The sequence below is a fragment of the Crinia signifera genome, chromosome 4, assembly GCF_055691185.1.
Source record: "Crinia signifera chromosome 4, ASM5569118v1, whole genome shotgun sequence".
Lineage (NCBI taxonomy): Eukaryota > Metazoa > Chordata > Amphibia > Anura > Myobatrachidae > Crinia > Crinia signifera.
In genome coordinates, this window is record NC_139220.1 from 257020718 (window position 1) to 257033035 (window position 12318).

The 12318-nt window shown below is 44.6% G+C and overlaps 1 protein-coding gene and 1 long non-coding RNA gene across 5 annotated transcripts in view; one reads left to right on the plus strand and one right to left on the minus strand.

Annotated features, from left to right (window-relative positions):
- LOC146075261 (uncharacterized) overlaps nucleotides 1-12318 on the plus strand; it is a 136650-nt gene that overhangs the window by 46298 nt on the left and 78034 nt on the right. Inside the window, exon 5 of one of the 2 annotated variants that reach the window (XR_014473546.1) lies at nucleotides 3140-3468. The exons of the other annotated variant lie outside the window; for it this stretch is intronic. This is a non-coding gene — a long non-coding RNA (uncharacterized LOC146075261). Of the gene's footprint in view, nucleotides 1-3139; nucleotides 3469-12318 lie in introns of those variants that run through there. 2 annotated transcript variants of the gene reach the window in all.
- Nucleotides 1-12318, minus strand: part of PCSK6 (proprotein convertase subtilisin/kexin type 6) — a 124965-nt gene that overhangs the window by 31461 nt on the left and 81186 nt on the right. For 2 of the 3 annotated variants that reach the window (XR_014473543.1, XM_083184288.1), the window contains exons 12-13: nucleotides 3194-3382; nucleotides 2299-2435 (exon numbers count right to left, since the gene is read on the minus strand). Coding sequence is in view for 2 of the 3 variants with exons in the window: in XM_083184288.1 (XP_083040414.1) it covers nucleotides 2299-2435; nucleotides 3194-3382 (326 nt within the window). In the remaining variant the exon portion in view is untranslated. Of the gene's footprint in view, nucleotides 1-2298; nucleotides 2436-3193; nucleotides 3383-12318 lie in introns of those variants that run through there. The other variant, XM_083184289.1, reaches the window with a different exon arrangement.

Below are 12318 nucleotides of genomic sequence, written 5' to 3' on the forward strand. Positions count from 1 at the left end.
GCATCAATATTTAACATGTTGGAAGTTCCAAGAGGCCATTATCTATGCAAGCAATTAAAAGGTCTTCCAACCACAGTTTATCGTTGCTCTTAAACGGTTAACACTATTCTGTGCAAGCCGTGAAGTTAATGTGTTTTTGCCTGAAATGTTTTGTTTTCAGCGAGAGCAAACACATAATATGAATAAGCTCCATGACTAATGCTCACTGTAGACTAATGTTCTCACCCATCCTGGCCCATTCCTCACACTGCCAGATGTTCACACATTGCTCTTTGATCTGGGTTCAGCACGTGGGCTGACACTCCACTTCCTATGCAATTTGGCTGTGGTTTCTTCGCCCACTGGACCATACAGCTTGTCAGTGTCCTTATGGGACTCTTGCTTGCCTCATATTAGTAGATGTCAAGCTGGGGTCCTCCTTATTAAGTAATGCAAATTAAGTACGGACAAGGAAGGGATTAAGTGGGAGTGCGTCTTTCAGATCCTAATCCTCAGACGCTCAAACTGATCCCACATTATTTATAGCTGGGGCAGAAATCAGAAAATTATATCACTGTCCAAGTTTCTTAGAAAAAGTCCATTATACATGTTCTATTTCATTAAATGTCGCCCAATCCAGGGGAACAAACTATTTATTAAAACTCTATTTTTATACACTGACCATAATAAGTTTCAATGACTTAGTCCAAACCCTCAATTTTACTAAACGGGAGAGAACAAGAGGGGGAAGAACAGAGCAAAACAGATGTAAAAACAACTAAAGGACAAGAGGCGTCTCATATGCCAGGAAGATATCAGGGCTGTAAGCTTTGGTTTGGAGAGACCATGGGTCTTCAACCTGTGGCCCTCCAGATGTTGTGAAACTACATGTTCCAACATGCATTGCCACATTTTTTCCTATAAGAGCATACCAAAACTGTCAGGGCATACTGGGACATATAGTTCCACAACCTCTGGAAGGCCACAGGTTGAATACCTGTGGGATAGACCCTTCACTGGCGAATTAGAATGGGTGCTATAGAGTGGACGCTGTACACATTCGTTTAATACTCACTTTTGAGTCCCCTGGTGATGGCTGCAAAAGTATATTACTTGGAAAATGGTGTGGCGGCCATTTTCATGGATCTTGTGCATATGAAAATTGCAGAGAAAAAGGCCACTGTGCCCTTTTACCAGAGATCCACTGATGCTCAGACTGTACAGCACTGCAAGCTAGAAAGGAGGGGACCTGGGCAGAGGAGGCCTCATTCATATTGCACTGATTTTTATTTTTGTTACAGTGTACACTTACTTCTATGACACCTGGATAGTTCATGATCATTTAAGTTGTTCAGACAAACAGGGGGAAATTTACGAAGATTGAATGGGTATTAATAGTTGTACTCGTACCCATGTGATGTATTTCACACATCAGCAAATTTATGACTGTACGAATGCGTACAATTCGTATTTTAGTCATTGATATTTTTAAGAATTTCTTAAAAACCCGAATGGACACACCATCGATAGAATACGGCTGTTAAAGCCTATTCTTTTCAATGGTTTCGACAAATTTACTATTGATTGACTCTTATTTCTTCTGCGTTTGTATTTTCCAAATATTACGGTCGTATTTTTTTACAAATCTGTATTTTTTTTTTTAAACAAAATACATGAGGTCCAGCCTCACGAGTTTGACAGAACCATCCACAGATCAGTGAGATCTGTGGATGGTTCTGTGCAACAAAATATTTAATGAACGGGTCCTCGCTCCCTGCATATGTAATCAGCGGGTCACGCTCATTCCATATGCAGGGGGGCGGGGACTGATTATTAAATTGTCACTGCATGGAGCGGGTCCCGCTCATTCCATATGCACAGAGCGGGACCAGCTTGTGCTCACTATTGGCTGGGTCCTAAATACCGTTTCAGACTGCAGGAAAAAAAAAAAAACGGGTCTGGAACGGGTAGGACCCTGTTTTTTACGGTTCCCAAATACCTTTTTTTTTAGAAAACGGTAAATTCACTGTGGACCTTTCAGAACGCACATATTACCATTTTGAAACTGTAAAAAAAGCCGGCAAAATACCGGGTATTATGTCCGGTCTGAAAGGGGCATAGGTTGCCTTGATGATATATTAAATGGCCACACCCAACAAGTGACAAATCATGGCAGAGGTGACAATTCCCAGTCCCAGAGCTAGCAAGACCTTCATAACCAGCTGCATGTATAACTTTTTTATAATATTGTTTTCTATTATGCAACTTGTGTTTGGATCCGGCTGGTTTCTCAGACACACACACACACGTGACCATTACCCTGTGTCTCTGGATTGCGCAGTTGGGACGGAATATCATGAATTTCCAACATCCATTCCCCTTCTGCCTTTTCACCCCAGCAATGCACAGTCATAAATTCCCAGTTCTTAAAACCTTCGCTTGAGTAATCAAATGTCCTGGAAAGAAAACAGCTGTTTAGTCCATGCAAAGAAAGGTTAATTCCTCTGAAAAGTGATGTTGCTTAATTTAATCGTTCAATTAGATAGTACAACTTACTGGAATGGATGGACGTTTGCATGAAATACTCTGAGGATTGGAATCTAGCTGTTGCTGCTTTATGACAGATAAACAATTTATACCGTACGTTACCAGGAGGAAATGCGCTGAGAGGCACTTCTTATTGTCAGGATTGTTTTAGACACATGAGACGGACCTGGTTCTTGGCAGAAAGCATTAAGCAATATAATAAAACATGCTTCTAGAACTGTGTGACAGAAGGTTAAATAGATTTTACACAAGTGGCAGATTTAAGTGACTCATAGGTTGTACTAGAAATGGGGAGCTCTGTAGGAGTCGGCAGAGTGATAATTAAATTTAGGAGCCATTAGCTGTCCTCTAGAAGTAGGTTTTACAGTAATTAAATGTTGCAGGGATAACAAAGAAAAACAAGTATTTGCTCTCCTAAGACTCTGTACAAATTACACAAAGTGTACTCCACACAGAGAAGATGGCTATACTCTGTAGGACTACAGCTTCAACAATACATCATATCCACATCTTTTGTTTATTCACCCATTTTGGTGCAACAGACTACTGCCTATTGGCTGGTACTTTATCTCCCTCCAAGGCTTAGTAAATATACCCCTTGTTTATGTTTCAGAGCACCAGAGTTTAACAGCATAGCTGTACAATTAATTGTTAAAGGCAAACGTACCTTCTGCCCAGAAGCTGAGACTTCGTCCCTGAAGGAGAAATGAGATTGATCTGCAAGTCTCCTCTGCGTGGGTGCGATATGGTGACCTTTACAACGACATGCTCCAGATACGCCACATGCTGCCCGCTGTGATCTGCACAGGCACTGGTCTGCGTGGTTGTTCGAATCAGCTGATTGGCTCTGATAAATCTGCCGGCAGATAGACGGAAACACTTAAAGATGAACCCAAAACTTCCTACCCAGACACTACTCCTAGAAAAAAACATGGTCACGTTTCTGAGCTAATCATTTGTAGGTAATATATTCTAGATTAGAAGAACATTGCGGTTACTAATATTGAATAAGAGATGGCATATATCAGCTCATGGAGAAATCACTAACCAATCAAGCTTCAAAAATTATAAAATGGAGAGTGATAAACAACCAGCCAATCAGCTCCTGCATGACATTTTTCAAACACAGTCTGTGACATGGCAGGTAGGATCTGATTGGTTGGTGGTTTATCACTTTTGAAGCTGATTGGTTGGTAGTTCATCTCGAGGCATTGAGATCTACCCCCTAATTTAGATTATATTAAAAAACTTACAATATAAAAACTGTATATATTAAAAGGAATTCACCACAAAATACAAAGCAATATAAAAAGATCGTGTATGGGGTAGTGACTGTAGTTACACTGTGACCCTAGGAACGTTTGGACGGTCCTTACATCCTTGGCAGGTTCCTTACACTGCAGCTGCTGTGTGGAAATAGCACAGCAAGCTGCATGATAAAATACGATTTGATATCCCTGGTGGTGAGGGGACAATTCAAATCTTAGCTTCATCTACAGCAAGCTGAGCTCACACCATACAGACAGCAGTTGCCAAATGCAGACATACTGTAAGAAACAAGCTTATGTGATGTTTGTGGCACTATATAATCGGTCTTGTGGAAGGATACAGTTTAACATGTTATGCATTGATTATTGTAATGTAAGTTCTGTTGTCTAAGGTCGCCCATACACTGTGCAATGCACACCGTGAATTTGATCTATCTAGTTCAAAAAGTACTGGCAGCACATTTTTGTACAAAGTGATGTGCGTTGCACGGGAGCACGCATCGCACCGCACAAAACGTACCGTGTATGGGCAGCTGTTATTAGTGCTCTATAAAAGAAGAACACTATACCAATCTGGAGTACCATTAATAACTGCTTACAAATGCAATTTCTAGAGGGCATAAATCAGAATCACTTTATTGCCAAGTATATCAATGTACAGCATACATAATACACAGGGAATTTGTTTCCGATAGCCACTGCTCCCACACAGTGAACATACATAACAGACCAATACAAAACAGGATCATTTCAAGGGGAGGGCATCAGGGTTGTATTTAGATTCAGGTGTCGCGTGCCTAAATTAGCGCAATGGGGTGGAATCGCGGACCTTGACCTTTAAGTTTATTATGGAAGTTGCTTGGGGGAAAAAACGGTTTCTGTGTCTGGCTGTCCTCGCCAGTTGAGAGCTATATCGCCTCCCATATGGCAGCCTTCTGAACAAGTCATGGGCAGGGTGGGAGTGGTCACTGATAATTCTTTCGGCACGTTTTGTAACCATTGATCATACACGTCCTCAATTGCCGGGAGACCCAATCCTATGATTTTTTCCGCTGCTCTTACAATTCGCTGTAATCTATTTCTGTCATAAGCCGAGGCCGAGCCATACCAGACTATGATTGAGGTACAAATCACAGATTGTAGAATTGCAGAGTAGAATTCGCGGTACTCTTTACCTATCACGGCGCCCATCGCGGGCATCGCGGGTACATTTATGTCTGGCCGCGACGCGACCGTCGCGATGCCCGCGATTTCCCATTGAAACCCATGTTAAACATGGAAATCGCGTCGGTCGCGTCGCGGCCGGCCATAAATGTACCCGCGATGCCCGCGACGCGATGCACCCGATTTCCCATAGCAATCAATGTTAAATGGCCCGACCGACGCGATTTTACTGTTAAATGCCTCAATGGACCCGATGTGGCCATAGGAAACAATGTTAAATGGGCCACAGAGGCCAAATAGGCAACCTTGACTGGGAAATGGCCCCCCCAATTGTTACCGCCACCCCACGATCAACGTGAACCCAAAGCGTGGCGAGCGTGGCGAGCGCAGCGAGCCCGCGAGGGGCGGCGGTACGCGTCCTCCGACCTTTTCATACCCCCACTATCCACGTCGGCGTGGAGTTGAGAATAGAATAGTGTGGCGAGCGCAGCGAGCCACCGAGCCCGAAGCGTGGCGAGCACAGCGAGCCCCGCGAGGGGACGCGGATACCTTCACAGCTATACGCGTCCCCTCGCGGGCTTCACAGGTGTCCATGGCGACGCGGACACCTGTGAAGCCCGCGAAGGGACGCGTTTACCTGTGAAGGTATCCGCGTCCGCTCGCCACGCTTCGGGCTCGGTGGCTCGCTGCGCTCGCCACACTATTCTATTCTCAACTCCACGCCGACGTGGATAGTGGGGGTATGAAAAGGTCGGATGACGCGTACCGCCGCCGCTCGCCACGCTTCGGGTTGACGTTGATCGTGGGGTGGCGGTAACAATTGGGGGGGCCATTTCAGAGTTCAGGGTAAGTATTTGGGCTGTAAGGCCCATTTAACATTGTTTCCTATGGTAAAATCGGGTCCATTCAGCCATTTAACATGAAAATCGTGTCCATCGGGCCTTTTAACATTGATTCCTATGGCAAATCGTGGGCATCGCGTCGCGGCCATGGTGTGCACATTTATGGCCGGCCGCGCCGCGACCGACGCGATGTCCATGTTTAACATGGTTTTCAATGGGAAATCGTGGACATCGCGTCGGTCGCGTCGCGTCCGGGCATCTTTAGCCCGCATACGACGCGACCGACGCGATTTTTTACCTCACGATGCCCACGATCAAGATCGTGGGCGCCGTGCCAGGTAAAGAGTACCGAATTCGCTGTAATCTATTTCTGTCATAAGCCGAGGCCGAGCCATACCAGACTATGATTGAGGTACAAATCACAGATTGTAGAATTGCAGAGTAGAAGAGCATTAGGAGTTCCTGCGGCAGTTTGAACTTCCTGAGTTGACGTAGGAAGAACAGTCTCTGTTGGGCTTTTCACACAATGCCATCGATGTTGGCCCTCTCCACAGGTCCCTGGCAATGTTGGAGCCTAAGAATCTGAAGGATGCCACTACCGCCACTGCACTACCTTCAACCGTTAGCGGGGGAGAGTAGGGGGATTTTTCCTTAAGTCTATGATCGTCTAAACCGTTTTTGACGCATTCAGCTGTAGGTTGTTAGCACTACACCAGGTGACTAGCCTTTCCACCTCTTGCCTGTAGGCATTCTCATTACTTTCTGTGATCATTCCAATTAGCATAGTGTCATCCGTGAATTTGAGAAGCTTCACCGATGTGTCTCCAGAGGTGCAGTCGTTGGTATAAAGAGAAGTGTATCACTATTTCTACGTATGGTGTAGTGGAGAACTTCTGAATACATCCTTGTAGAATGCATAAATATTATAATGAACAGAGAACAGCAAAAAGTGTATCACAACAACTGTCACAAGAGACAAAACCATTGAAACTAGCACATGAAAGAGCAAAATAAAATTATGTGAGACTGCCATTGGTCAATACACATTCTTGAGTCCAAGCAGCTTCGATAAAATAGAGAAGCCTTTACTGGTTTCATTTTTAACAAGTGTAGAAAAACTGATGTCAATTCAAGAGACTGCAATAGAAAAATGTAGGTGTGATCTGTGAATGCATAGATTATAGTAAGTGGTCTGTAGTCTCCCTGATCAGAGCATTAATGTGACAGATGTCGTGTGACGGGCCAAACAGAATCCAGGTGGGCACAACCCCCTCTCTACCCGACAACCTCGCATCCACTGCCTAGTGTACCATTGGGGTCAGAGGGCCAGATGTAATAAGCTTCAAAAAATGATAAAACCACCAATCAGCTCCTATCTGTGATTTTTCAAACAAAGCCTGGGGCATGACAGTTTGGGGCTGATTGGCTGGTAGTTTATCAGTCTCCATTTTAACACTTTTTGAAGCTTGATACATTTGGCCCAGAGTCTGTTACTGCACCTGCTCCAGACATGGCAATACACTCCTTCAGGGCACTGTGTCTCTGCTGGGAGTTCCTCTGCTGTGTATGGTTGGGGAGTTTTGAAAGTAACCCACAACTAAAGTCATAAAGTCTCAGTGACATTATTAAGCGTAATATGCATTGGGTTTATACTTTGATATGGTATGCAAAAATTCCAAAATATGGAAAAATGGTCTGGTCCCAAGCATTTCAGGATTTCAGACTCTGGAGTCTGTGGAGACCTGTGACATTTGCCAGGTTCTTAATTTTTCACCTTCTAACAAAAGGTTGGAATCAATAATAAATCTGCTACATAGGAATATTTATATAAGACTGAAATGATCCTCCCTAATAAATAAATTATATATAGTTCCTCCTCTAGTTGTATGTGCTTACATATAGGACCTTATTCAGGTCAGTTCGTTGGGCCGGGTGCGTTCGCGCGGGGCTGATGTTAGAGCCTTGCGCATGTGCAAACGGTTTGCTGGGTGCATCTTTGCGGGGGGCGGGGGGGGGGGGGGGGGGGGGGGGGGCTGTTCCATTAACATATGGGAACGCCCAGCACTGGGTGTTCTCATGCTAATGAGACCATGCAGGGGCCGGGCAGCTAACCTCAACGGATGTTGCGTGCACCTTCCGCATTGAAAGATCTGGGTGTTCCCCCACAGGCTGCGAATGGATGTTTATGTAAAACATCCATTTGCAGCCAGTGCGAACGTAGGCACCTTGCGAATGGTGGGCTGGCGTACCACCATTCGCAAGGCAGGATCTGGTTCACTCTTCACTCGCAAGGATGCGAATTCGCATCCGAGCGAATGAACCAAAATAACTCCCATAGAAACTAATGTTACATAGTGTTGAGGTTTAGAACAGACAAACACTGTTTTAAACAAATTTAAAGTGATTATCGAAAATTAGACCCAAATTAACCAACGAATCAAAGAGCATAAAATATATATATAATTTTTTTATTTTCATTTATTTTGTTTCCCACATAGCACATTCAGCATGAAATATATACTGGCTGCATGTTCAAGATACAACTGTACGCTCTGCTTGTAAACATGATTAACAATACTACAGCCAGATTTAAATCTGATTTACAAAGCATCAATGCAATGAAACATTAAACAGGATAGAAGTGATGTCAAGAGGCACCAGAGCACTGGGGAAGATCACAGCTGGAAAACCACATTCACATAGCAGCACACTTCTGTTAACCCATTATTAGCAGTGGTTCTCATAGCCCTGCATACGCAAACCGCACCAGCCTGCACAATATCAATGCTGCCTGCACCAGTCGCCCCACAGCTTGGAATTACAAAATGATCTTAATTAAATGTAAATATTTCCATGAATTCCAATGAGAACCCCAGGCATTTCCCAGCGCAAGTTCCCAAATGCAGCTCTCTGGCTCCAGGCTTCATACAGCACAGTGTGAGCGCTCTCTAAACAGCTGACCAAGTACTGGGAGTCACTAGCTGCAAGCTCAGTACCAGGAGAGATGCAAAGGGACATGTGCTCACAAAACTTACTGTAGAAACAAGTCCACTGGGTAACATATGCTTTTTATGACAATTAGAATTCAAGTAAAGGGTTTAGAGTATGCATGTTACATAAGCTCACACATCGAAACTAGGGAAGATGGGAGGAACTTGCCTATATCTGTTACAATATTATTTACAAGTGAAGGGAAAAAATGGGGAAGGTAATTGTGCACAAGCTCAATCCTAAGGGCTGTTTCACACAGTACGGTTCCTGCCGCACGGTGAAATCCCGTACGGTCAGGGAGCCGCGCCGCACTCAGAATTTTATAATGGCAGGGATGGCCACAGCCCGGCAGCCGTCCCTTCCAGTGGGGGGATCCGGCTGCAGCCGTGCGGCCGGGCCGTGGCCGACCCGTGTGAATGGACACAATAGTGTCCATTCACAACTGCTGAGTGCGGCACGGCTCCCTGGCCGTACGGGATTTCACCGTGCGGCAGGAACCGTACTGTGTGAAACAGCCCTAAGTATCTACGCACTTCACTTATTATTGTTGCTTATTTATATGGTGCCACAGCGTATAAATAAATATATATATATGTGTATGTAAATAGGCAAAAAACAATTAAACAACGGATTACAGTAAAAGGCAATTGAGGACAAGTACATGATAAATAAAAGGCAGTTGCACCAGGGGACAGGCCATTGAAGCAATTACCAGTGGCAGAGATAGATAGATTATATGCATAGATATCACCAGACGCTGGGTTTCATCCGTAATGATGCTCTGCCAGGCCTCTACCGCAAATATCTTCAGTTCCTGCTTTTTCTTAGGGCAGCTTCCCTTCAGTTTCGTCTTCATCAAGTGAAATGCATGCTCACTCAGATTCAGGTCAGGTGATTGACTTGGCCATAGCATAACATTCCACTAATTTGCCTTAAAAAATCTTTGGTTTCTTTTGCAGTATGCTTCGGGTCATTGTCCATCTGCACTGTGAAGAGCTGTCCAATGACTTCTGAAGCATTTCACTGAATATGAGAAGATAATATTGCTCGAAACACTTCTGAATTAATCCTGCTGCTTTTGTCAGCAGTCAAATTATCAATAAATACAAGGAAATCAGTTCCATTGGCAGCCATACATGGCCACGCCATGACACTACCGCCACCATGTTTCAGTGATAAGGCGGTATGTTTTGGATCATGAGCAGTTCCTTTCCCTTCTCCATATTCTTCTCTTCCCATCACTCTGGTTCAAGTTGATCTTTGTCTCATCTGTCCATAGGATGTTGTTCCAGAACTGTAAAGGCTTTTTTTAGATGTGGTTTGGCAAACTAATCTGGTCTTGTTTTTGGGGCTTTCCAATGGTTTAAATCTTGTGGGGAACCCTCTATATACACTCTTATGAAGTCTTCTCTTAATTGTTGACTGACACATATACACCTACCTCCTGGAGAGTGTTCTTGATCTGGCCAACTCTTGTGAAGGGGTTTTTCTTCATCCACCACAGTTGTTTAACATTGGTCTTCAGGGTATTTTGGTGTTACAGAGCACTCCGGTGCGTTCTTTCATTTCCAAACAGTTGATTTGGCCACACCTAATGTTTTTTCTGTCTCTGATGGGTTTCTTTTGATTTTTCAGCCTAATGATGGCTTGCTTCACTGACTGACAGCTCTTTGGATCTCATATTGCGAGTCAACGGCAAAAGATTAAAAATGAAAGCTTACATTCTAAAGGGGAGGTGTGACACAGAAGGGCTGTAGTGGGGCAGATGTATTAAGCCTGGCAAAGAGCTAAACTGGAGATAAAGTGGAGCAGCTAACAACGCACCAGCCAATCAGCTGTGTTTGAAATATAACAGTTGGGAGTTGATTAGCTGGTGCGTTATCTCCTTCCACTTTATTGCTTTGCCAGGATTAATACATCTGCCCCACTGTTCCACTATATAGTAATATATGAGTAGGTCGTTTGATAAATTGCCCGTGTGAAGGTGCCTTCCCGGAGAGTAATAGTAAAGTAAAATAAGAGGAGAGAAAGTATGCGTGCCACCCAAAAAACGAGAGCATTCTATCATCCTGTTGTACTAAATAGTCAGTCCCCAAAATACATTTAATATCTTACTTAGAGAACAAGAATCCGTCCACTACTTTGACACAGACTGTAGAACCTATCATTTTATACATAAAAACTACAATTGTAGTAAGTCATCACAAACTCCAAAACTTACACAGGTACAGTACTTCCTTTCAAGAATGAGAGCCAGGAAACAGGGATGGCCACGCCATATACTAACAGAGCAGACAGGACATAAGTTCCAAATGATCAACGGACTGTACATGACCTGACATATAATACTGTAAGAGGCTAACTAGGGACACATTGCTTCATATACATTCTCATGTTATGCAGTTACAGTTTCTATGTGGCTATGGACCTTATTCTGGTCCAAATGTAACGCTGCAAATTTTGCAGCATTGCGTGAAGACTAAATGCAGCTCGCACAGCCACCCACTAGGCGTTCCCATGGGCACATCCCCTAGCAGTTCGCACCCGGCGTCTGCACATGCGCATAAATATGCATGCGCAGATGCCTTGTGCTAACACGCGGGGGAGCGAGGAGTCTTGAATAACCCCCTATAGCAGGGTTGCCGACTTTATTATTCTCCTCTCCGGGAGAAGCCCGGAGAGGAGAGTTTCAGCAGCAGCTCAGGGGGCGGGGCTTAAGTGTGACGTCACTAAGCCCCGTCCCCATGATGTTAAACCAGCTAATTCAGGGATCTAAGTGGAGGGGGCGGGGCTAAAATGACGCGATTGTGTCATTTTAGCTCCACACCCTCCTCTGAGACCCAAGGATTGCGGCATTTTAATGCCGCGATCCGGGGGACAGCGGGGGTCCCCCCTGAATCCGGGAGGGTTGCCCACCCTTCCGGGGGGCCGGGAGGGGGACCCGATTTTCGGGAGACTCCCGGAAATTCCGGGAGGGTCGGCAACCCTGCCCTATAGGTGTACTCATTTTGTATAATGTGTGTGTGTATACGACCTTAAACAGTAGTGGATACATTATTTAATTTATTTCAGAATTTGCCACATTTGGGGGCAGTACAGTGGCAGAGTGGTTGGCATTGCTGTGATGTAAAAGATTTGACTCAGACCAGGGTATAATCTATATAAGTTTGTATATTTTCAGCACCGGTGTCCATTGCCTGCAGGGGAATAAGTCCTAAGGCTGCCCATACACGCTGCGATCCTGGCGTGCGTTACGGGCTTAAAAATAGCATCAATCACATTGCATTGCATGCCTTGTGCATGCAATGCGATGAGATGAAAAGCAAGTACAAAAAGTATGTGCAGCACATACTTTTTGTGCTGTGCGATGAGGTGCCGCGGGAGCGCGCACCTCAAAGCACACATCGCACCGCCGGGAATCGCAGCGTGTATGGGCGGCATTACCCCCACAAATGGAAATGCCTCGCCTCAAATTTGGACTGCCCAGCCAAAATCAAGATACTAGGAGGTATGCTTATGTGAAACAT